The sequence below is a fragment of the Mustelus asterias genome, chromosome 18 (genome assembly GCF_964213995.1).
Source record: "Mustelus asterias chromosome 18, sMusAst1.hap1.1, whole genome shotgun sequence".
NCBI classification, from domain to species: domain Eukaryota; kingdom Metazoa; phylum Chordata; class Chondrichthyes; order Carcharhiniformes; family Triakidae; genus Mustelus; species Mustelus asterias.
In genome coordinates this window covers 52936599-52963417 of record NC_135818.1, presented here as the reverse complement: position 1 = coordinate 52963417, position 26819 = coordinate 52936599, and the positions used below count along the sequence as shown (strand labels likewise).

At 42.6% G+C, this 26819-nt stretch overlaps 1 protein-coding gene across 1 annotated transcript; it reads left to right on the top strand.

Annotated features, from left to right (window-relative positions):
• Positions 1-5987: 5987 nt before the first annotated feature.
• Positions 5988-25224, top strand: tmx1 (thioredoxin-related transmembrane protein 1). The gene is made up of 8 exons (XM_078233943.1): positions 5988-6218; positions 6553-6668; positions 8805-8850; positions 13256-13384; positions 15376-15421; positions 16279-16380; positions 18661-18730; positions 22129-25224. The coding sequence occupies exons 1-8, from the start codon at positions 6034-6036 to the stop codon at positions 22335-22337; spliced, it is 903 nt and encodes a 300-aa protein (XP_078090069.1). The 5' UTR covers positions 5988-6033; the 3' UTR covers positions 22338-25224.
• Positions 25225-26819: the final 1595 nt, after the last annotated feature.

Here is a 26819-nt window from a genome sequence, read left to right as displayed (position 1 = left end):
GGCTCTGAAACAGTCTCACTCTGACTCTGATACAGTCTCACTCTGACTCTGATACAGTCTCAGCCTGACTCTGATACAGTCTCACTCTGACTCTGATACAGTCTCACTCAGACTCTGATACAGTCTCAGTCTGACTCTGATACAGTCTCAGCCTGACTCTGATACAGTCTCAGCCTGGCTCTGATACAGTCTCAGTCTGACTCTGATACAGTCTCAGTCTGACTCTGATACAGCCTGATTGAGTTACAGTCTGACTCTGATACAGTCTCACTCTGACTCTGATACAGTCTCACTCTGACTCTGATACAGTCTCACTCTGACTCTGATACAGTCTCAGTCTGACTCTGATACAGTCTCACTCTGACTCTGATACAGTCTCACTCTGACTCTGATACAGTCCCAGTCTGACTCTGATACAGTCTCAGTCTGACTCTGATACAGTCTCACTCTGACTCTGATACTGTCTCAGTCTGACTCTGATACAGTCTCACTCTGACTCTGATACAGTCTCACTCTGACTCTGATACAGTCTCAGTCTGACTCTGATACAGTCTCACTCTGACTCTGATACTGTCTCACTCTGACTCTGATACAGTCTCACTCTGACTCTGATACAGTCTCACTCTGACTCTGATACAGTCTCACTCTGACTCTGATACAGTCTCAGTCTGACTCTGATACAGTCTCAGCCTGGCTCTGATACAGTCTCAGTCTGACTCTGATACAGTCTCAGTCTGACTCTGATACAGTCTCAGTCTGACTCTGATACAGTCTCACTCTGACTCTGATACAGTCTCACTCTGACTCTGATACAGTCTCACTCTGACTCTGATACTGTCTCACTCTGACTCTGATACAGTCTCACTCTGACTCTGATACAGTCTCACTCTGGCTCTGATACAGTCTCACTCTGACTCTGATACAGCCTCAGTCTGACTCTGATACAGTCTCACTCTGACTCTGATACTGTCTCACTCTGACTCTGATACAGTCTCACTCTGACTCTGATACAGTCTCACTCTGACTCTGATACAGTCTCAGTCTGACTCTGATACAGTCTCACTCTGACTCTAATACAGTCTCACTCTGACTCTGATACAGTTTCACTCTGACTCTGATACAGTCTCACTCTGACTCTGATACAGTCTCAGTCTGACTCTGATACAGTCTCAGCCTGGCTCTGATACAGTCTCAGTCTGACTCTGATACAGTCTCACTCTGACTCTGATACAGTCTCAGTCTGACTCTGATACAGTCTCACTCTGACTCTGATACAGTCTCACTCTGACTCTGATACAGTCTCACTCTGACTCTGATACTGTCTCACTCTGACTCTGATACAGTCTCAGCCTGGCTCTGATACAGTCTCAGTCTGACTCTGATACAGTCTCACTCTGACTCTGATACAGTCTCACTCTGACTCTGATACAGTCTCAGTCTGGCTCTGATACAGCCTGATTGAGTTACAGTCTGACTCTGATCCAGTCTCACTCTGACTCTGATCCAGTCTCACTCTGACTCTGATACAGTCTCACTGGCTCTGATACAGTCTCAGTCTGGCTCTGATACAGTCTCAGTCTGGCTCTGATACAGTCTCAGTCTGGCTCTGATACAGTCTCAGTCTGGCTCTGATACAGTCTCAGTCTGGCTCTGATACAGTCTCAGTCTGGCTCTGATACAGTCTCAGTCTGGCTCTGATACAGTCTCAGTCTGGCTCTGATACAGTCTCAGTCTGGCTCTGATACAGTCTCAGTCTGGCTCTGATACAGTCTCAGTCTGGCTCTGATACAGTCTCAGTCTGGCTCTGATACAGTCTCAGTCTGGCTCTGATGCACTCTCAGTCTGGCTCTGATACAGTCTCAGTCTGGCTCTGATACAGTCTCAGTCTGGCTCTGATACAGCCTGATTGAGTTACAGTCTGACTCTGATACAGTCTCGGTCTGACTCTGATACAGTCTCGGTCTGACTCTGATACAGCCTCACTCTGACTCATACAGTCTCACTCTGACTCTGATACAGTCTCAGTCTGGCTCTGATACAGTCTCACTCTGACGCTGATACAGTCTCACTCTGAATCTGATACAGTCTCAGCCTGGCTCTGATACAGTCTCAGTCTGGCTCTGATTACAGTCTCTGTCTGGCTCTGATACAGTCTCAGTCTGACTCTGACACAGTCTCACTCTGACTCTGATACAGTCTCGCTCTGACTCTGATACAGTCTCACTCTGACTCTGATACAGTCTCACTCTGACTCTGATACAGTCTCACTCTGACTCTGATACAGTCTCACTCTGACTCTGAAACAGTCTCAGCCTGGCTCTGATACAGTCTCAGTCTGACTCTGATACAGTCTCACTCTGACTCTGATACAGTCTCAGTCTGGCTCTGATACAGTCTCAGTCTGACTCTGATACAGTCTCACTCTGACTCTGATACAGTCTCACTCTGACTCTGATACAGTCCCAGTCTGGCTCTGATACAGCCTGATTGAGTTACAGTCTGACTCTGATCCAGTCTCACTCTGACTCTGATCCAGTCTCACTCTGACTCTGATCCAGTCTCACTGGCTCTGATACAGTCTCAATCTGGCTCTGATACAGTCTCAGTCTGGCTCTGATACAGTCTCAGTCTGGCTCTGATACAGTCTCAGTCTGGCTCTGATACAGTCTCAGTCTGGCTCTGATACAGTCTCGGTCTGACTCTGATACAGTCTCGGTCTGACTCTGATACAGCCTCACTCTGACTCATACAGTCTCAATCTGGCTCTGATACAGTCTCAGTCTGGCTCTGATACAGTCTCAGTCTGGCTCTGATACAGTCTCAGTCTGGCTCTGATACAGTCTCAGTCTGGCTCTGATACAGTCTCAATCTGGCTCTGATACAGTCTCAGTCTGGCTCTGATACAGTCTCAGTCTGACTCTGATACAGTCTCACTCTGACTCTGATACAGTCTCAGCCTGGCTCTGATACAGTCTCACTCTGACTCATACAGTCTCAATCTGGCTCTGATACAGTCTCAGTCTGGCTCTGATACAGTCTCAGTCTGGCTCTGATACAGTCTCAGTCTGACTCTGATACAGTCTCAGTCTGACTCTGATACAGTCTCACTCTGACTCTGATACAGTCTCACTCTGACTCTGATACAGTCTCACTCTGACTCTGATACAGTCTCACTCTGAATCTGATACAGTCTCAGCCTGGCTCTGATACAGTCTCAGTCTGGCTCTGATACAGTCTCAGTCTGGCTCTGATACAGTCTCACTCTGACTCTGATACAGTCTCACTCTGACTCTGATACAGTCTCAGCCTGGCTCTGATACAGCCTGATTGAGTTACAGTCTGACTCTGATACAGTCTCGGTCTGACTCATACAGTCTCAGTCTGACTCATACAGTCTCAATCTGACTCTGATACAGTCTCAGTCTGATACAGTCTCAGTCTGACTCTGATACAGTCTCAGTCTGACTCTGATACAGTCTCAGTCTGACTCTGATACAGTCTCAGTCTGGCTCTGATACAGTCTCAGTCTGACTCTGATACAGTCTCAGTCTGGCTCTGATACAGTCTCAGTCTGGCTCTGATACAGTCTCAGCCTGGCTCTGATACAGTCTCAGTCTGGCTCTGATACAGTCTCAGTCTGACTCTGATACAGTCTCAGTCTGGCTCTGATACAGTCTCAGTCTGGCTCTGATACAGTCTCAGTCTGGCTCTGATACAGTCTCAGTCTGGCTCTGATACAGTCTCAGTCTGGCTCTGATACAGTCTCAGCCTGGCTCTGATACAGTCTCAGTCTGGCTCAGATACAGTCTCAGCCTGGCTCTGATACAGTCTCAGTCTGGCTCTGATACAGTCTCAGTCTGACTCTGATACAGTCTCAGTCTGGCTCTGATACAGTCTCAGTCTGGCTCTGATACAGTCTCAGCCTGGCTCTGATACAGTCTCAGTCTGACTCATACAGTCTCAATCTGACTCTGATACAGTCTCAGTCTGATACAGTCTCAGTCTGACTCTGATACAGTCTCAGTCTGACTCTGATACAGTCTCAGTCTGACTCTGATACAGTCTCAGTCTGGCTCTGATACAGTCTCAGTCTGACTCTGATACAGTCTCAGTCTGGCTCTGATACAGTCTCAGTCTGGCTCTGATACAGTCTCAGCCTGGCTCTGATACAGTCTCAGTCTGGCTCTGATACAGTCTCAGTCTGACTCTGATACAGTCTCAGTCTGGCTCTGATACAGTCTCAGTCTGGCTCTGATACAGTCTCAGTCTGGCTCTGATACAGTCTCAGTCTGGCTCTGATACAGTCTCAGTCTGGCTCTGATACAGTCTCAGCCTGGCTCTGATACAGTCTCAGTCTGGCTCTGATACAGTCTCAGCCTGGCTCTGATACAGTCTCAGTCTGGCTCTGATACAGTCTCAGTCTGACTCTGATACAGTCTCAGTCTGGCTCTGATACAGTCTCAGTCTGGCTCTGATACAGTCTCAGCCTGGCTCTGATACAGTCTCAGTCTGGCTCTGATACAGTCTCAGTCTGACTCTGATACAGTCTCAGTCTGGCTCTGATACCGTCTCAGTCTGGCTCTGATACAGTCTCAGTCTGGCTCTGATACAGTCTCAGTCTGGCTCTGATACAGTCTCAGTCTGGCTCTGATACAGTGTCAGTCTGATACAGTCTCAGTCTGGCTCTGATACAGTGTCAGTCTGATACAGTCTCAGTCTGACTCTGATACAGTGTCAGTCTGGCTCTGATACAGTCTCAGTCTGACTCTGATACAGTCTCAGTCTGGCTCTGATACAGTGTCAGTCTGGCTCTGATACAGTCTCAGTCTGGCTCTGATACAGTCTCAGTCTGATACAGTCTCACTCTGACTCTGATATAGTCTCAGTCTGGCTCTGATACAGTCTCCGTCTGGCTCTGATACAGTGTCAGTCTGGCCCTGATACAGTCTCAGTCTGACTCTGATACAGTCTCAGTCTGGCTCTGATACAGTGTCAGTCTGGCTCTGATACAGTCTCAGTCTGGCTCTGATACAGTCTCAGTCTGACTCTGATACAGTCTCAGTCTGGCTCTGATACAGTGTCAGTCTGATACAGTCTCAGCCTGGCTCTGATACAGTCTCAGTCTGGCTCTGATACAGTCTCAGTCTGGCTCTGATACAGTCTCAGTCTGGCTCTGATACAGTCTCAGTCTGGCTCTGATACAGTGTCAGTCTGGCTCTGATACAGTCTCAGTCTGACTCTGATACAGTCTCAGTCTGGCTCTGATACAGTGTCAGTCTGGCTCTGATACAGTCTCAGTCTGGCTCTGATACAGTCTCAGTCTGACTCTGATACAGTCTCAGTCTGGCTCTGATACAGTGTCAGTCTGACTCTGATACAGTCTCAGTCTGGCTCTGATACAGTCTCAGTCTGGCTCTGATACAGTCTCAGTCTGGCTCTGATACAGTCTCAGTCTGGCTCTGATACAGTCTCAGTCTGACTCTGATACAGTCTCAGTCTGGCTCTGATACAGTGTCAGTCTGGCTCTGATACAGTCTCAGTCTGACTCTGATACAGTCTCAATCTGGCTCTGATACAGTGTCAGTCTGGCTCTGATACAGTCTCAATCTGGCTCTGATACAGTCTCAGTCTGGCTCTGATACAGTGTCAGTCTGATACAGTCTCACTCTGACTCTGATATAGTCTCAGTCTGGCTCTGATACAGTCTCAGTCTGACTCTGATACAGTCTCAGTCTGGCTCTGATACAGTCTCAGTCTGACTCTGATACAGTCTCAGTCTGGCTCTGATACAGTGTCAGTCTGGCTCTGATACAGTCTCAGTCTGACTCTGATACAGTCTCAGTCTGGCTCTGATACAGTCTCAGTTTGGCTCTGATACAGTCACAGTCTGGCTCTGATACAGTCTCAGTCTGGCTCTGATACAGTCTCAGTCTGGCTCTGATACAGTCACAGTCTGGCTCTATGACGCTGCTGCCTGGGGCAGAGCTGAGTGGAACTGCGCATGTCAGTGGGGGGCCGGGGTGGGCATGCGCAATGCGCGGCGGCAGTCTGGGGAAGATGGCGGCGGCCGGTAGGCGGCCGAGGTTTGGAGCTGCTCCGCTGCTGCTGCTGGGCCTGTTAGCGACACTACCGCCTGCACTCGCCAAGCGCAGCTTGGTTAAAATCATCACCGACAACAACTGGAGAGACATCCTGCAGGGAGAGTGGATGGTGGAGTTGTGAGTGGCCCGGAGCCGGAGAGGAGGCGATGGAGGGAGAGGGGAGGAGTAGAGGGGTTACAGGGAGAAGGGGTGAGGGGGGAGAGGGGGTGGAGGGTGAGGGGTTGCGGTGTTGCCCGTGTCGTTTTGAGAGGACGTCACCGAGACTGTAGAGATTCATTGAGATGAAGCCACATGTCAGGTCCGTGAGAAACAGCCACAACATCTGGGCACAGTCACTGTCCCATGTTTTTCAAGTATGCGGAATTTAAAAGCAGAATGGGGAGGTGGTGGGGCTGGTGTGTTTCTGATGATGCTGTAACGTGTTAATCCATATGTTGACTTTAATCTCCAGCTATGCCCCCTGGTGTCCTGCCTGCCAACATCTTCAGTCTGAGTGGAATGAGTTTGCAGAGTGGAGTGATGACCTGGGTGTCAATGTTGCCAAAGTGGATGTAACCGAGCAGCCAGGTATTTTCCATCACTAATGGTATCATTGCACGTAGACATCATCGCTGTGGGGAACAAAGCCTGCCTCCAATCTTGTGTTAAAGAACCAGTCTTCAGAAGTGTTAGTAAACTGAATAGACTGATTATTATTTCTGTTCTTGAGAAGAACAACCTGGGTTTTAGCACATGGGGGAGCTATTTATTTCCAGCCAATATTAAGCCATTGTTTCTGAGGAGTGCTATTATTTCAGCTGCAAGCAATGTTATCACTGCTGATTCTCTACGTAGATTAGCAGGATACTTCAGATGGTTATGGCTACGTTCTTTTAGGTTTTTTTCGAATTTTGTTCTTGATGTAATAATCAAATTGAGGAATATTCCTCTTAAAAAGATGCTATACATATTGAAGTAATTGCTAAGTTAAGACACAAATGAAGTTTGTATTGTGTTTGTACCATTGCAAAGTTGAGTTTGTGAAGTTGGAGTGTGATGTTGATAAAGATGTAAAAAAAATTGTAAAAATACTAGAGGGAAAACAAACATTACATGTTCCCTTTAAAAGCTGGTTTTGTTTCAATGTTTGGAGGTTTAAAATGCAATGTAGATACTGAATCCAAGCTGAAACATTTGTATCAAAGGTCAGACAACAGGGTTGCCTTGGTAATAGGCTTCAGACATTTGTTTTGCCCAATCAATTTAAAGCAGGCACTCAGCTACCAAGAACCTATAACATTTGAATTTGATGATGTTGAAAAAAATCAAACTAATCCTATTATAGGAAAATTGATACGTCATCACAGGTATAAAAGAGAGTGCAAGAGGGAAAAAGCAGGGATGGCAACTGTCACCTCTCAAGCCTTGAGAGGGAGAGAGCAAATGCTAATGGCCAAGAGTTAAGGGCTATCAGCTCTTAACCCTGCGAGCTTTATATACATCTTAAGAGAACGCGCCATCTAACCAGTGAAAGGTACCAAATCAAAAGAACTTACAGACAGAGAAATGAACCGAAAAACTCCAGAAGTTCCAAAAGAGACAAAACCTGGTTGCATATTTTTTGAGCGTGACTAAATTCTGTTATTTTTTGGTTAATGAATGGATTTTAAATAATGCTGTTCAAATAAATATTGTATTTATTTGAACAGCATTCCTATTTTATTCGGTATGTTACTTGTTTTGTTAAAGTTCCCTGTTAGTTAAATAAATAAAGTAAGTGTTCATCTTAAAGTGAGTATCAGATATTTCTGTTAGTTAACCACTAAACGTTACTGAAGGACAGCTCACCTTCCCACACACTTTTAACAGATTACGAGGCGAGGTTTCCTCTTTGGGGGATTCGGCGTTATGTCTAAAAAGGGAGAAAACCTCCGCGTCGTAACAGTACATAAGGCTTAAAGTTTCACAAGCATTGTTTTTATCAGATTCTGGTAAGAATCTTCCTTTCAGATGAACTGCTAGTCGGCAGTGTTTGGAATCTGTTACATTTTCTTCATCTTAGAATAATCAGTTTTAATGTTGCTAGTTTGCAAAATTCAACATGGAACCATTAATATGAAGCTGTCGTGCTATTCCCTCATTTGTATTTGTTGTAATAAAACATTTGGCCTCATCTGCTGAAAAATAGGCGAAATACAGTAAGTTCCTTGTAGAGCAAGATTCTTCATGGACTCATAGAATCTCTACAGTGCAGAAGAAGGCTATTTGGCTTGTCGAGTCTGCACCAACCTTCCAACAGAGCATCTTACCCAGGCCCTATCCATGTATTTACCCTGTTAATCTCCTTAACCTACACATCTTGGGACACTAAGGGAAATTTAGCATGGCCAGTCCACTTAACCTGCACATCTTCGGTTGTGGGAGGAAACCGGAGCACCCAGAGGAAACCCACACAGACATGGGGAGAACGTGCAAACTCCATACAGATAGTCACCCAAGGTCAGATTGAACCCAGGTCCCTGATGTTGAGAGGCAACAGTACTAACCCCTGTACCACCGTGCCCGCCCTTGGGGAAAATGAATGCTTGATCGAAGTTGGAAGCACTTTCTGCACGTGATGTTAGGTAACCTTTGTCATAAGCAGATGTGCTCCATGTGTAAACTTGATATAAAAACACTTAATTACTTTTGGATGATGAATATTAATCTTTTGTTTTAAAACAGGTTTGAGTGGTCGCTTCATTATTACTGCTCTTCCTACAATATACCAGTGAGTATATCGTTCTTAGTTGCAAGTGGGACAGAAGAAAAATACAATGTTTATTTGCTTGTGCATTTTTACAAACATTTTTCCGTGGCCTATTTAAAGTTTTTTGTATCATGTATCTGCAAATATAAATCTTCATGCACCTTACGGATGCTGCAGAACATGCCTTTGGAGGCTTTTCTTATTCTTAGCATTGTAAATGACTTCTGTCTGTCCTCCTTATGAGACAGATTGTGAATTTATGTACATAATATCTGATGGTATAACGTCGCCCAAAGTCAAACAGAAACCATAATTTCTGCAATGGTTTTTCAGCCGTAGGATATCAGATACATATCTTCGAATATAAACCACACATCAACCTTATCAAAAGTAAAAAGTAGATGGTTGAAGGAAACCAGTGCAGATCATTTAATTTGACTGGAGAATGTTTAACTTCACTCTGAGCTATAATGGCAAAAGATGTGCGCTGAAAACCTCCGTTCTTGTTCATGCCCTGGATTCTCCGGTGCCATTGAAAGTGAATGGAAATTTTGTTGAAACGCCAAATTTTCTGTTCTCACTTGAACGAGGTCAGAGAATCCTGCCCATGATATTTTGCTAACTCTCTGTAATGCAGAACGTGGACCAGCAATCTGTAACATGTTTCATACACAAGCTTTCTAACTATTGTGAAGTCTTTAGATATCCTTCTTTATTTCAGTGAACCATGTATAACTTCCAAAAAGAAGCAAGTACATTTTGCTGTCTGGGAAAAGTGCTGTAAACCAACCCCTACACCCAGAGACATCTTGTGAGGTCTTTCCCAGTAACCAACTGGATTACCTTGTCAAGGAAACCTTCTGGGAATGGCGATCAACTTTCGGGCACCTACTACCTTCCGCGGGAGTTCACCTCTGTTTCCCTGAGAGCAGTTTACATCCCACCCCACGCGGACGTGAAGACTCTGCTGGATGAAATATACACCACCACAAACAGCCTTGAGATGAAGCATCCCAAGGCCTTGTTCATCGTGGCCGAGGCCAAGCTCAAGAGCATTCTAGCAAGATGCCACCAACTTATCTCCTGTTCCACCAGAGGCCCAAACATCCTAGACCACTGCTACACAAATATCAAAAATGCCTACTGCTCTGTCACCCGCCCACACTTTGGCAAATCAGACCACAAGCTGTGCTCCTGCTCCCGGCTTACAAGCAAACACTGAAGCAGGAGAATCCGTCAAAGAAAGTCATGCAATGTTGGTCTGAGTAATTGGATGATCTACGGGATTGCTTAGAGTCAGTAGACTGGTCAGTAGTTATAAACTCTGCAACCAGCCTGAACAAGTACACCACTACAGTAACTGACTTCATTAGTAAGTGTGTAGAAGACTGTGTGCCAAAGAAGCAAATCCGCCTGTTTCCCAACTGGAAACCGTGGATGAACAGGGATATCCACTGCTTGCTGAAGTCCAGGTCTGAGGCGTTCAAGTCAGGCTACTGTGACCGAAACAAGAAAGCCAGATATGCTCTACGGCGATGCATCAAAGACAATACAGGCCCAAGCTAGAGTCCCAGGCTTAGCCCCACGGACTCCTGCTGACTATGGCAAGGTCTGCAAGACATAACAGGTTACAAGATGAAGGCAGGTAAAATCACTGCCTCCAATGCACCCCTCCCCGATGAGCTCAATGCATTCTTTTGCCTGTTTTGAGCAAGAGGTCAGCGAGACCATGCCCTCCGCCCTGGAAGCCTCGGATGAACCTATATCTGAAGTCACGATTGCCGACATCAAAGCAGCCTTCTCAAAAGTCAACCGAAAGCAACTGGTACCCAGATGAGCACTCGGGTCCTGCGTGGACCAGGTGGCGAGGGTACTCGCAGACATCTTCAACCTCTCTTTACACCAATCTGAGGTCCCTACCTGCTTCAAGAAGACGACCATCATCCCGGTACCAAAGGAAAGTCAGGCAGTGTGCCTTAATAACTATTGTCCAGTGGCCCTGACATCCATCATTATGAAGTGCTTCAAAAGGTTAGTCATGGCGCAAATCAATTCCTGCCTCCCAGAGTGCCTGGATTCACTGCAATTCGCCTATTGCTGCAACAGGTCCACAGCAGACGCTATCTCCCTGGCCCTGCACTCAACCCTGGAACACCTAGATAACAAAGACACACATGTCAGACTCCTATTCGTCAGACTCCTACAGCTTGGCCTTTAACACCATTTATTCATACGAGACTTATTGCGAAACTTCATAGCCCAGGGCTTGGTTCCTCCCTCTGCAACTGGATCCTAGACTTCCTAACCCACAGACTGCAATCAGTAAGGATAGGCAACAACACCTCCTCCATGATCATCCTCAACACTGGTGCTCCGCAAGGCTATATCCTCAGCCCCTTAGTACTTATACACCTCTGACTATATAGCCAAATTCCCCTCCAACTCGATTTTCAAGTTTGCTGATGACACCATCATTGTGGGTCAGATCTCAAACAATGACGAGATACAGTCCAGGAAAGAGATAGAGAATCTGGCGAACTGGTGTGATGACAATAATCTCTCCCTTAATGTCAACAAAATGAAGGAGATAGTCATCGACTTCAGGAAGCATAGTAGAGGGCATGTCCCTGTCTACATTAATGGAGATGAAGTAGAAATGGTTGAGAGCTTCAAATTTTTAGGTGTCCAGATCACAAACAACTTGTCCTCGTCCCTCCATGCGGACGCTATAGTTAAGAAAGTTCACCGAAGCCTCCACTTTCTCAGAAGACTAAGGAAATTTGGCACGTCTGCTACAACTCTCACCAACTTCTACAGATGCACCATAGAAAGTGTTCTTTCTGGTTGTATCACAGTTTGGTATGGCTCCTGCTCTGTTCAAGACCGCAAGAAACTACAAAGGATCATGACTGAAGCCCAGTCCATCACACAAACCACCCTCTCATCCACTGACACTGTCTACACTTTCCACTGTCTTGGAAAAGCAGCCAGCATAATCAAGAACCCACACACCCCGGACATACTCTCTTCCACCTTGTGAGATAGAGATACAAAAGTCTGAGGACACGTACCAACCGACTCAAAAACCACTTCTTCTCTGCTGCCATCAGACCTTTGAATGGACCTACCTCACATTAAGTTGATCTTTCTCTATGCCTCAGCTATGACTGTAACACTACATTCTGCACTCTTTCCTTTTCTTCCCTTTGTATAGCATGCAAGAAACAATACTTTTCACTGTATATCAATACATGTGACAATAAATCAAATCAAATCTTGATAGCCTGGCCACAAAGAATGTGATAGGCATCTGAAGCAATCAGTCCAGTGACAAGCAGCTATAAGCCTGAAGAGGTTCAATCAGAGCTGTTGAGATTATTGTTTATAATCATCTGTTCTGACAAACCACAAAGGACTTCATACCATAGTTTCAACCGCAGGATAAGTTGGTGGATTCATTCCCAACCAGATTAGTCTGTAGTAAGCAGAACGAGCACTCAAATAAATTGTTAGAAATATATAGATGATATTTACTTTGTGAAAACTATTCATCACAAGATCTTTTAAAGGTTTGCTTATCTGATTCATTATCTGTAATTGTTAAATGTTTTATTCATGTCCTGTCCTGTTTGTAGCTACTCCTACCTGCATTCCATGATTAACTATGGGGCCTATACTATGTGAGGTTCCAGACTCTTCACAGGTGACTGTCAACTTGCCTTGCTAAACATCATGATCATGCCCTATATACATCACACATCTTGCTGGTTTCCACCTTCTGAGTCATTATCCTATTAACTTGTTCTGCCTTATCTGAACTTCTGTCTTATCTGCATTTCCCAGTCTTTGTGCACTTAGAAGGGGCGATGTCTCCATGCCACACCAAACAATGCTGGTGGGCCCTTCACTTAGTTTTGCAGGATTGAGTTGTGGGTATGGTTGCTAGTGTGCACAGCCAGCTACTTAGAGTCAGATGTCAGAGTTGTGGGACACTGGTTTCCTCTACCCACACTTTTTGACATGGATGTGTGGCTTGCAGGGCATCAAGGGTACCAACTCTCACAAACACCTCCCATATACCACAAAATGACATTGTTATAAAAAGCACAAGAAATTGCCTTTAGTGCCGTAATATGTTGATGTTTCAGGGACATCTTGAATATTATTACAAGTGCAGTGTGTCTAATTAAAAAACAAAGCTTTCTCTCTCAGTATTTTGTGTTACAGGGTTACAGTTATGATTTGTGTTGACGTGAAATATTGAGGATAATGATCGCAATTGCAGGATAATTAAGTAAATATTTGAGCAATTTAGATTATAGCTATTTAAAATGGCATTTGTAATTTTGTAACGATAACAATTGTAATTTTTGTCCAAGTGTGGAATAATGAATGTCTTATCAGCTTGAAGTATTCTCTTTTTCAGCTGTAAGGATGGCGAGTTTAGAAAGTACCAAGGCCCTAGAATGAAGAATGACTTTATTGACTTTATAGATGGAAAGAAATGGGAAACCATAGAACCAATGTATTCTTGGTTAAGACCTTCCTCTTTTTTGTAAGTTTGAATAATCCAGTACATAATTAGTATTCTCTAGCAGTGCTTACATTATACTTCTCATTTTTAATGTTATTTAAATCATAATTTCCTAAAATTGCAAGTAAGGTTGCAAGATATCACTGCCAATTAAAATTATTGAGATGCACTTTATTATTTCCCAAGCTTGTCAATTATCATTTGGACATGAAGAGAATCACTGACTCTTTTGTGACTCTAATCAACTCCATAAAATTTATTTGATTGGTTTTGGATGCAAATAATTAGCATAACATTAGAATCAGAATTTGAAGATGGATGTAAAATTAAAATTAATTATTTCAAAAGTGCTTTGCAGTTACTTTAAAATTGTGATGTCCCACATGTAAAGAACAGGAAATTTATAAAGATTAGTTGTTTTCAAAGTCAATTTGCTTCACTCTTTTTGGTTACCTCTAGCAGAGCTAACTAAATTATATAGATCGGTGTGGATTTTAGCTGTCAGGTTGATGTCTGATCGATCAGGTCTGTTGAAATTTATTGATGAAGTGTCATGCGTTGTTAGGTTATGGAATAAGACCTTAAGTGTTAAAAGTGGCATTAATATCAGGTTTTGTCTGTTTTACTTTGGCCAATGACATATTGTGAAAGAATCTGGAATGGAGGGATAGGAGATAGTGGTGACATCTCTGGGTGAACACTTCTCATGGAAATGGTGGAAAATATGTGGATATTCTAAAGCACTGTGGACAAGCAGCTTTCAATTACTGTACGGAGAAGCCTAATATTTTGACAACACTTAGAATACATCCCAAGTAGTGGGTAAGCTTCCTGGGAACACAAATTGGGATCACATAAGCACTCATCTTGAAAGAAGTGAGTTTTAAATGTACTCACCCGGGCTATCAGAAAACTTGTGTTCATTTATGGAAATTTCCCTTTTAAGGTTCTGTTTTAGTGCTGTCTACACATCCGCACATTTGATCTGTAATGAGATAAAAATGTTTATTTTGAAATAAATTAGATGGGAGGTTTTTTTTTCTCTTTTTGGAATGTTGGAGTCTTCAGATATATTGGAATGGAATTTAGGAGCCTATACAAAAGTTTTGAGTTTTCAATATTTGTTAATTGAGAGTATTCCACTTGTGCAATTCAAATTAGTGTTGCTTAAAATAGAAAGATCAAGTGTAGTATTGACATGCTGTGTTTGGTTGAAGTCATTAGGTTACATTTTAGCTTCATTTTATGCAATTTTTAAAAGCGGCATCTCGGCCTTTTGGCTAAGATGCAAATGAGATCAAGCCTTGGAGGAGGAGCTATGCCTACTCCAATCAGCTTGGATCATGTAGATCAAGCCCAAGACAGGAGGTGAGAGCCCTGTCTTGTCAGCTTGGATCGGAAATGTCTCAACTTGTTGAGACTCTGAATTGGACTTGATTTGATTGAATTGAAACAAAAATAACAAAAAAAAGTAGAATCCTGTTAACAGCTAAGAATGTAGAAGGGCAAAAGGAGCATCCAGTCTGACTAATTTAGATACCTCAGCATGTTTCAGGATGTGATCTGACCTGTAGTGGGCCAGCTGTTAGAGAAATATCCCAAGCCTGATTGTGAAGAAGATGCTTTGGCAGAGACTTTTTTTTTGCAGAACTTGCTTCTCCACTCCAAATATCCCCCTACTCTGTGCTGGCTGACTTTTGATATACAACGTCTGAATATAATTACCTAATCAATAGCCAACACATGATAACCTTTTTGTCTTAAGCTACCAGATATTTAACAGCCATGATAGAATCTATTGGATACTAACAGCAGCTTTCCTTTAATCAGTCTATGGTTCACAAACCATTTATGCTGCTAGAACTTGGAGCAATTCCTTGGAATGTCCTCTCAAATTTTTGTTTTCTTTCCAAATTTGTAAAAGTTGTATGTCCTTACTTGTAGAGAGGTTCCTTTCTAAAATGTTTCAGTCCTAGTTTAATATTACTCATATCCTTGTAATTCCATTGCAGGATGACTAGCATGTCAGCATTATTTCAGCTGTCCATGTGGATTCGTGTAAGTTATTTTAATTTTGACACTAGGGTTAAGGATTGTGATGGTGTAATGTTGCTTCTAGTCTCCTGCCCTTTAGAAAATATTCTGATTTGTCATTCATGGATCTGAAGTGGATGACCCTACACTTCCACACATTAAGTTTGATCTGCCAAAATTTAGCTCACTTGATCTGTCCATGTTACCTTGCAACTTCCTGCTCACATTTGTGCCATGGATTGTGTCTCCTAACTTGGTGTAATCTGCAAACTTGGGTATGTCCAAGCTATTGATATATTTTGTGAAAAGCCGAGGCCCCAGTACGGTTCTGTAGGGAACAACATTTGTCACATCCTATCAATCAGAGAATATTCCCTTTTACGGTTCCTCTCCATTCTTCTCCCAATCAATTACAATGCATGTTATCACTGTTGCTTTAAGAAACCATTTGTAGGATAAAAAAGAGTAGTTACATGTATTTGGGGTATATTTTGGTGAATTCTAGTTGATATTTAGAAGAGATCAGACAGCTTCTTGGCTAATGTTGTTCTCATCTACAAGAATATAATTGGAATGATGTATTTTCTATGGGAAAATGCTTGGCCCCTCTTAATAAGAATCAGCAGCACAAATGGGGTCAAAAGCGTGGTAGTGTTGGGAACTAGACCCATGCATCCTACTGCTCTGGTGAGCCATGTTGGTGTCCTTGTGTTGTGCCATGATGCTGCATGTCTTATTTTCCTCTTCACATTCCCGGAGCTTAATTTTCACAAAATGATGTGTAGATCTGTTTATTGCCAGTGACTGACTCAGTTATATTTTCTTGATGGATTATGGTGGCAATGTTTGCATTTCATTGTTTGTTTATTTTTATTTTTCAGCATTGTCATAATTACTTCACTGAAGTTATCGGCATACCAGTTTGGGGATCATATGGCATTTTTGCTTTGATAACACTTTTTTCCGGTCTTGCACTTGGACTGGTAAGATTTATAAGTTTTTTTTTAATAGGTTATTTTAAAATCATTGTTCAGGCTTGCAAAATGTTTTCAAGTTGTTGATGTAAGTTATGGCAATGAACTAAATTGCAAGTGAGAGTGTTAAGGGTTGCATATTATGGTTTCTATCTTATTCCTACTGTTTCACTGGTGTTGTCGTCGATGCCTGATGAATGACTAGTTATTTGCAACGTAAGAATGGTTACATCAGAAAGTCATAGCTGTGTGCACCATGTGAAAGATGCACTGCAGGAACTCAACAAGGTTCCTTAGGCAGCACCTTCTAACCCACGACTGCTACCATCCAGAAAGACAAGCGCAGCAGATATCTGGGAACACCACCAGGTTCCCTCTGTCATTCACCATCCTGACTTGGAAATATATCGCTGTTGCTGGGTTAAAGTCCTGGAACTACCACCCTAACATCATTTGGGTGTACCGATACCTCGGACAGCAACGCTTCAAGAAGGCAGCTCACTGCCACCTTCTTGAGGGCAAATAGGGGTGGGCAATAAATGCTGGTCTATCCAGTGAAGCTGACGCCCCATAAAAATTAATTTTTAAAAAAGCATCTCAACATTAAAGAATGCTATTGTCATAGTGTACTGAATCAACCTGTTACATTTATGGGCAGCATGCTGGCACAGTGGTTAGCACTGCTGCCTCACAGCACCAGGGATCAGGGTTTGCCCGTTCTCCCCGTGTCTGTGTGGGTTTTCTCTGAGTTCTCCAGTTTCCTCCCACACTCCAAAGATGTGTATGTTGGGTGGATTAGCAGGGTAAATGCGTTGGGTTACGGGGATGGGGCCTGGGTAAGATGTTCTATCGGAGAGTCGATGCAGGTTCGATGGGCTGAATGGCCTCCTTCTGCATTGTAGGGATTCTGCGATTCTGTAATTTATCTGATTTTTGTTGTGATAGATATTGAGAGGAGAATGGCATTTTCAGCATTTGCAATACGTGACATAAACTGCTCACCTCTCTGAATCAACTATTCAACTTAAAATCTACGTACTGGCAAAGTTGAAGCAAGTCTAATTCAAAACACATTTGCCTACTTCTAGTTAAAATCATTATTTTTGTGATTCCTTGCCCCTGAATTGTTTTGAAATGTGAGAGTTAATATCATCAACTAAGGTCCACTGGTGCTACTCATCAGTCACTTGGGTGAGCACCATTGTGTGTGATAAAGAAAGACATTGAGCTTCTGAGATGAGCATTATTACTAGGAAGGCCACAGGTATTTTTTCAAACTATTATCAACGGATGAAGAATTATAGAGCTATAAATATAAAACTAACTCTTACCAATAGTAGTTTTGAGCAAGTATGGGTAATTGTTAGGATTGAGAGTCAAGTTGTCTCATTTGCTGTAGTTGATCTTGTATCTGTAAAAATGTGATTAATGATGATAGCTGAGGTTCGTAATAAAGTGGCACTTAGCTACTCTATGAATAATTTGACTTCTTTGGCTTGACAGCTACATGGGGAGCCGCAGTTTTGTAAGATTAATGATGAACATTTTTTTTCTCCGTCAGCTTGCAGATTCCTTTGAACTGGCAAATATGTGTCAAAGAACCTGTGAATAGAGGAAGTACATCAGAAAAAGGATTTAAATAATTTTCAATCAATTTTCAACCCTACTTCATTTAGTTGTCTTTGATGGCAACTATGTAACCTAGACTTGGTGATGCTTCTGTAGTCAGAGGTATTTTGTCTTGATGCTAATACCAATGGGTGCTGTGTGTGCCACTTAATTCAGATTTGGCAAGTTGGGTCCAGCTATAAATAACTGAAATCTTGAACCATAGGCAGGCAAGCATTATGCTACATGTGTTGTTCTCCAACATTGGCCAGACCCCATCAGATTGTTAGTGACAAGAATGGCTTTGCATTTGTGCATGGGCAGTTATATGTTGTTGCCAATCCAACTTGCTGTATGAACAGAGGATATTAGGCAGCAAACCAGGTAATGTGGCAAAAGAGCTTGTCTTGAATGGAAAAACTTCAGCCATGTAACTGAAGACTGAGTATCTGTTAATACAGTTAAATTATGTCTTATCGTAGTGGAACCACTAGCAATTATCTAACTATGTAATGGTTAAACAAATTCACGCAAATGTCATGTTGTATAATGCTTTCTTGCCTGGCAGGTAACCCATGGTTTAAAAAGTGGTTACATTTTGCCATAGTTCACCAAAATAAAAATGTGAAGGTGATAGCTTATTAGATTTCAGTTTAAAAAAGAACATTCTGCATGTTTCAGATTCTGGTCTTTGTGGCAGATTGTGTGTTACCATCTCGACGATATAGGCATCAACCACATTGTTCTCAAAGTGAGTCCATATTTTTTTAAAATGCTTGCATAATATTTGTGACATTTGATAGCTGACTGTGCTGTACATCCCAAGTTCATGATGTCTATACATTCACTAGAGGAAGCTAGTTTGTAAGAACTGATTACTTTTCAGATCTAATTATCTGATAGCTCCATTGTGTAATAATGCACAAGTTTCTCATGTTAAAAGATTTAGGCAGTTAATACTGCTATATTTTGTCTACCATTGAATATCTGAGCCCATTGTGACCCCTTCTGTCATCTCCCCTTGCCATTATTCAGTTTTGTCACCCTTTAGTTTTTTTCCCCTCCAAGGGGACTTTGGCCCCCCCAGTTCCTACCCCAGCATCGGTTTTGTGACTTATCTGGTAGCACCCCATCTCTGAGCCAGAAGCTCTAGGTTTAGGTTCCACTCCAGTACTTGTAGGCCATGGAAGGAGTGTTTATGATGCGTTGATAATGTCCCAATGCTTTTTTACTATATCCTTAAGGGGGAGAAGTGTGTGGGAAGAAGTAAAACAAACAATCCCTATCTCAACCCGTCAGTACTCTGCTGCTTTCTGACTCTCAAACCCCCTTGGAAAACATATAGCCACCTCTGTATCTCTCTCACCATTCTCTGAAGAGCCCATTGAGATACCTACTGATTCCTCCTTATAAGCAATGACAGCAGCTGAAATCCTCACTGGCATATCTAGTGAGAGTTTGCTCACTTACCTGCTTCCTGTTCCTCTCACTGCTCCCACTATTTCCTCCTCTGACTCTGTCAAGAACATCAGCCATCATCATCAAAATGTTCATTCACTCATGAACAATGCTCTTGACATATAGAATCTTATTGTGGATGATTTTGTTGATGATATGGCTTTGAATTAACTTTATCTCAATGGATGCATCTTGTCCTTGCCTGGTTGTACTTTCCACCACCTATCCACCTCAAGTTAGTATTGTGACAATATGACTTGTATCAACAAATCAAATCAGTTGGCATTTTCTCTTCCTTCCAGCATCCATGCTCCTTGACCCATCCTGAATTTCTCAGAGGTATCCTTCCTCTTTTCTTCACTTAGCTTCAGCACCAAATGACTCCTCATCCACTGCGATATCCATCTCCATCTCAACTCACCTTCGTTTCTTTCTCTGATTTCACTACCTCTTCCTCCTCTTCCCACATTTAACTTTCCTCTCGCTATTCACAGCCACCTGTATCATTGTCATCTCACATGGGATGTCTATACCCACGGTCTCAATCATAGATGAGGATATCTCCCGCCACTTCTTTGTATTCCAAAACATTGCTGCTGTTGATCTGCTCACTTGCCTGTACCGTTAATGCTCTTGTCCAGCAGCAGAACGTTTGTTTTGTACCACTCTGGCCATCACCTTCACTCCAAGTCCAAGGAGCACAGGCTTAAATATATCTTGCGCATAAGTGGTTTATCCATCAATCAGCAGATCTGGTTAGCCTACATGATGTAGTGTTGGGCTTTAGTACCTAAAACTGCTGGCAACTCCATGGTCATCCTGGAGAACAGGAATAATCCTGGCTTCTTTCCTTCACTACCAGCTGTCTCCTCTTCTGCACCCTTCACAAAGGTGACGAGAGTGACTTCTTTACAATTAAGATTAAGGCCACCAAGTAAGTTGCTTCAGTTGCATTCCCACTCCCATTTGCCCACCAACCCAAAATATACCTCAAGGCTCCTTACCACCAAATCCCTGATCCCTCATCACTTTCTCTTTCTTATATTGCCCTGCTCAGCCCACTGCGCGCGTATCCTTGAGATTCACCTCCTCCCTCCTTGATCCTAGTCTTTCCTACTGGTGCTGATGCCAGCGGATGGTTCCCTTTCCTCAGGTCTTCCAAAGGCACAGTACTTGCACTCACTGTAAAAACCTACTTTCGCCCCTCTGTTGAAAAATCTGCAGTTTTTCAAGTATTTACAAGTTTCAGACTGTACAGTGCCAACCAAACAGGTCTTGGTGTTGAGAGGTTACTGGAGGAGGTGCCTGAGTGCAGCAATCAAATTACTCCTTTTTTAAAAAAAACTTTTGCTGGAGGGAAAGTAGAAAGTTCTATGCTCTTTGAAAACAATTATATCTTTTGTGCCATCACACACTCTTCTTTAAGTTGCAAGTGGTTTTGAAGCCAAAATGGTCTATTCTAGGAATAGCGGGTTTTGTTTCATCCTTTCATAAGATGTGGGCATCGCCCCTTGAACTTAGTGGCTTTCTAGGCCATTTCAGTGGGCATTTAAAAGTCAACCGCATTGCTGTGGATCTGGAGTCACGTGGGCCAGACTGGGTAAAGGTGGCAGGTTTCCTTCCCTAAAGGTCATTAGTGAACCAGTCAGGTTTTTACAACAATCGACTATGGTTTCTTGATCATCATTAGACTTTTAATTACAGATTTTTATTGAATTCAAATTTCACCATCTGTCATGATGGGATTTGAACCGAGGTCCCCAAGGCGTTATCCTGGGTCTCTGGATTACTAGTCCAATGACAATACCACTATGCCACCACCTTCCAATGCTAGTTCTGGTGAAGAGGGTGAGAATGTCAGTTTCAGGATGTTTAAACAATTGACTTCTAAACTGTTGTAGTTAAAAATACAGTGTATAGGATTGAATGCACACAATTTAGAAAATTATAAAAGAAGATAAATATAGTTACATTTTAAAACTACCGTTTGGCGGGAGTAAGATCAAGGTGTCACCCTCTTTTTTTCCCCCAGTGCCACCATGAGTGGTGGGCTTTGGTAAAGGGGGGAAGCCAGCAGTTTGAAAGATGACTATTCCTGGATAAGTAACTGTTGTCCTGATCTTGACACAGTTGTCACCTCAACTGTTGAAGCATTAGAGGGATGAACTTTGGACCATTAGTTTTTCCTTTTGACTTTTCCTTATAGAATCCTATGTACGTATCATACAAGAGTATGGGTGCAGAAAAGTGCACAATTTGTTTCTGAAACAATATATTATATATTAATTTACCTGCTCACAATCATTTTGCATGTTTGGGTGATCCTCAAATTTAAGTAAAATGTTGGTGCTTCCTGTATCCTTGTTTTGGGTAGCATGCTAATGATCATATACAGGATATTTAAACAGCAGGAAATTTATCCGCAAGATTTCAAAGAAATACATTTTTGTAATTATTGCCTTTCAATATGTTTGAGTCCTCTGATGTGAACAATTTTCACTGTTTATGTTGCAAGGAGATAATTTTCACTGAAAAAAAAGTCAGATGGTGTTGAACAATAGACTGCATGAAATCCATGGTTGTACCATAATGTAGTCAAGTGCAACCTCTCTCGTCCCTTAATACCACAAATTTATTTTTGATTTCTTGAAAGTTGGGTGAAAATTTTACCAATGTGTTTTCTTTTTAAAGAAAAAGTGCCACCAACCAAAGGAATGAAACCAAAGGATGAGCTGTTTCAGGAAGAGGATGATGAAACTGAAGATGATCTGTGCTCACAAGCAAAAGAGAGCAATAGGAACGCATTTGAGAAGGCTGTGCTGAAGGATTGTGGAGATTACTTGCAGGATGCTGTGAGAAAACGTGCGACGGAGTACACCAATAGAGCTGGTGATTCTTGATTCCAACAATGAGACTGAAATAGAAGGATGACTGAAGCTGCAGTGTTTTTGTAAGGCGTTAACAGTGGATTTATGAGCCAAGGCAATATTAAAATGAGAGATTAGCTGTGGTGCGTAGCAGATTTGTACTGAGCTTGCTTTGGTTGATGCAAAACTGAGAAGCTAGTGAAAACGAACTTTTCATGCTCCTTTAAGCCTTCCCAGACCTCTTGGTTATGAGGTTGCTATGTCGCTGAGCCCGTCGTTGTGGTGGAAGGCTTGAAGTGGAGCAATTATAAAATTACTGTGATGGCAGTATCTTTGACCCAAATATAAAAATACAAAATTTCCAAACAACTTGCTATTCAAAACATCAGCTTAAAAAATGACCTGTTGACTTATTGTACCTGCTCATAAAGCAACTAATTTCTGTAATTTCTACAGAAAGCAACTGTTTGATATGCTTCAGAACAATGCTACATCTTTTCTCGACCAATTTTGTTTGCTTTTATTTCCACAGAGAGACTGGAGCTGATTTTGTGAAATTGCAAAGTAGCCATTGATGCACTTGTTTAGAAATTGAGCTCATTAGCCAAAACTTGGCTTCAGCATCCCAAGAACCTTGCACTTCAATTGGGTCCAAACCTTTGTGTCTTTCCACCTGCCCCTACATTCAGCTAAATTTGTTGTCCTTGGTCCGTTGTTCTGGATCATTTGTCCTTAACCGTATCAGAAATGAGGGTTCAAAGTTCAGGTCTTTGCCATATAATAAATACTTAGTCTACTTATCAAGCCAGGTGATTTATTTCTGAGCATTCAAACTAGAAACATGAGGACAAGAATAGATCAGCTGGTTCCTCAGGCCACCCAATTGAAAAGGTATGACTTTTGACGAATCAAGTAAAAATGATAATTACTGGCCTGAATTTCAGTGACTTCCTCAAGCGTTTTCTCATTTTATAGCAGGTTACGAGGGACAGGAGTTTTTGTATCTTATTTTTTTAAAATATGAATAGTTATCCTCTTGGCTTGATGAGCAAGCAAATGGCCTCTAATACACAGCATTGAGTTACATAGGCCACAAGCACCTTGGTCTTTGGTGAGTGACCTGATCTGTGTGAGGGGCTCATGGTTTTGGTTGAGTTGGCCACTATAATTAGCTTCAGTATCCTTTTGTTAAGGAGGGGAAAAATTCAGCTTCCTCTTGTAATTGCTGCCGGTGATTCCTATATATCAGGAACAGTTTGGGCTTGATTGCAATGGCTTACACTGTCAAGTAACTCACTTGACCCAAGTTAGGATTCAGGCTCTGATATGAATAATGGCCACAAATAAGATATTGGAAGAATGCTGGAGTCTCTAGAAATATACTGAGCTTGCTGATGAGAGGTGTAATAAGAGAACATTTTAATCAGGTAAAAGATGCTGCCTTTTAATCTACCGTTTGATAACAAGAATGGGATGTTATAAAGACCAGAAGTTTTAGGTACTAACACTCCCATTCCATTGTACAAATAGTACCTCAAAAATGCTTAGTTTCTCACAGGCACTCAGCAGTGCTTAAAAAAACCTTACAGTTTGAAGAGGGCATGTGGTTTCATTTAAGGACTTGAGGTTTATTTGTATTGGGGAAAGCACCTACCGGTTTACAGTGTTTACTTGTGTACAGAAATGTTTTCAATGTGCTCTTAAAATGTCCCCTTTTTTTTTGTAGAATAGATTCAAAAAGTTATGACCACTTATATTTTTGCTTTAGAGTTAAAACTCTTAAAACAGTGCTATAAAAATTTGGTGTACTGGTCAGAGCTGCCACTTTGAATGCCAGACAGTAAATTCTACTCCCAGGTACACAGACAATAAACATCAGCACGAATGTGATCCATACACTGGATTTATTACACCTTTTGTTTGCTGTGATGTGCCGGTTTTATAGCTGCATCAGATGCATTTATCTGACAGAAGCACGAGTGAACCTATTGAACTCGTTATTGGACATGCTGGAAGAATAGACCAATTCTAAAGTCAGCTTTATTGACAACTTTGAGAGCATATCTGCACACAGGTGTGAGGCGTCTCAAGTAGACTTCGGTGGCGCAGTGGTTAGCACTGCTGCCTCGCAGCGCCAGGGACCCGAGTTCAATTCCAGCCTCGGGTCACTGTGTGGAGTTTGCACAGTGTCTGCGTGGGTTTCTTCCGGGTGCTCCGGTTTCCTCCCACAGTCCAAATATGTGCATGTTAGGCTGATTGGCCATGCTAAAGTGCCCCTTAGTGTCAAGGGGATTAGCTGGGTAAATACATGTGGTTACAGGGATAGGGCCTGGGTGGGATTGTTGTTGGTGCAGGCTCAATGGGCTGAATGGCCGTCTTCTGCACTGTCGGGATTCATGGTGGCACAGTGGTTAGCACTGCTGCCTCACAGTACCAGGGACCCAGGTTTGATTCCTGGCTTGGATCACTATCTGCGCGGAGTCTGCACATTCTCCCTGTGTCTGCGTGGGTTTCCTCCGGGTGGTCCAGTTTCCTCCTACAGTCCGAAAGTTGTGCTGGTTAGGTGCATTGGTCATGCTAAATTCTCCCTCAGTGTATCTGAACAGGCACCAGAGTGTGGCGACTAGCAAATTTTCACAGTAACACCTTTGCAGTGTTAATGTAAGCCTACTTGTGACAATAACAAAGCAAACATTTTTTATTCTTTTTGAGGGGAAGCTTCTGTTTAAGAAAAAAGGACTTTGATGGATGGAAAATCATTTGTAAATAGTTTTGTTCCAACAATATTGTTGTAAATTTGTAGAAGGTACCTCACACAACAGACTATGTTGGGTTGACTTATCTTTTTCCTAAGGTATCTGTACTGAGATTGTAAGGTTTTTTTTGTCACAAATTCACATAAAGCTATTTCTTCCAATTATTTTTTGTTTGTTTCTCCTTGTTCCTTTAAAGTCTGAAAGCTTTTTTAAAAAAAAATGTAGAAACTTTAAAATGATTTTGTAAATAATTACCGTGAGCAAGTGGCTGTGCAATATTGGGCTGGGGAAATCTACTGGCTCAAAGCGGGATCTGTTTGCAACCTAAATTAAATTATAAAATATTGATGAAGTGCAATGGATAGCTAACACCTGAGGCTTAGCGGCAGGTATAAACATACAGTAAACTCTCAGCCAAATCTCAGGGGGACCATCTTGAAATTTGGGTTAAGCTAACCTTTGTGATTGCCGTGGAGGCCCATTGTGCCACATGAATGCATCTCTATATAGCCCAATATGCTTACGAACATGGTCTGTTTGAAATGCTGCATATTGACCCTATGTGGCGATATGTTAAACAGTACCTTAACGCGGTTCTGAGTGTGTGAAAAGAGTAAAACAAATCTCTATTCCATTTGGTCAGTGAAACTGTAACTGTCGTGCTCCTTGTTTCTTGTTGGGATTTAGCTATGCATCACAGCTTATAAACTGTGCCTTGTCTTGTGTCAGTCCAGCCATCCATCGCTGCAGGTGAACTCCACATGTCCCAGCTTCTTCGCCAGGATGACTCTCCTGAATGCAAAATTAGGCTGGAGATGAGCACTTGCTAGCATGGGCTGACTTGAACCGTGTTAGAAGAGCTTCTTCAATGTCAGATAGGCAGCCATTCTCATCCTCTTTCTTGCTAAAGAGAATGACTGCTGAGCTGTCCCAAGATGTTGTTTTGGTTTTCAGAATGGTGGACAAATTTGACGGTGGAATCTCCAATGCCTTTGCGGTGTCCATTTTCTGCCTTATGCCATGATTTTGCTCTTACCCTCTGAACATCACCTCCTCTCGTGGCTGCACTTTTCAACTTTCTCTCAGATTTTTCCATACTTATGGGTTTTACACATCACTTCACAGAGGAATCTTATTGTGAAATGATGGCTTGTCTAGTGTTTTATATTTGAGTGCACTTAGATCAAACCACTCTGGCCAATGTGGTCACATGAACCCTGGCGGAAGAGGCCGGTTTGCTTACACTGTGGAAGCACCTCTTGACAAGAGGCAGAATGCTGATGAGAAATAGGAGGGGAGTAAAGAATAAATCCCTGGGGACACCAGAGGTCATGATGTGGGAACAAGAGAAGTCACTACAATTGAGTCGGAAAGATTGGACGAGTGCAGTTCCACCCAGCTAGACAACAGTGGAGAGGCAATGAGGAGGATGGTGTGATCAACTGGGTCAAAGGCTGCACTCGGATCGAGGACAATGGGGTGGGGAGTTTACCTTTGTCACAGTCACAGGATGTCATTTGTGACTTTCCTAAAATCTGTGTTGGTGCAGTGGCAGTCCCTGATTGGAGGGCTTCAAATATAGAGTTCCAGGTAAGATGGGCATGGATTTGGGAGGTGGCAGCATATTCACAAGGGCTTTGGAGACGAGCTTGAGCGGCAGTTTGCAAGCACAATGGGGGTCAAGGGTTTTTTTGAAGCCAGGGGTGATGGTGAAAGATTTAAAAGAGGAACAACACCTGAAGAGAGAACCAATTTAGTG

Coding starts and splice junctions, on each gene's coding strand:
- tmx1 (XM_078233943.1), top strand. CDS start 6,034: ATGCGCGGCGGCAGTCTGGGGAAGATGGCGGCGGCCGGTAGGCGGCCG. Junction 6,669..8,804: donor GGATGTAACCGAGCAGCCAG/GTATTTTCCATC, acceptor GTTTTAAAACAG/GTTTGAGTGGTCGCTTCATT. Junction 16,381..18,660: donor CCGGTCTTGCACTTGGACTG/GTAAGATTTATA, acceptor TGCATGTTTCAG/ATTCTGGTCTTTGTGGCAGA.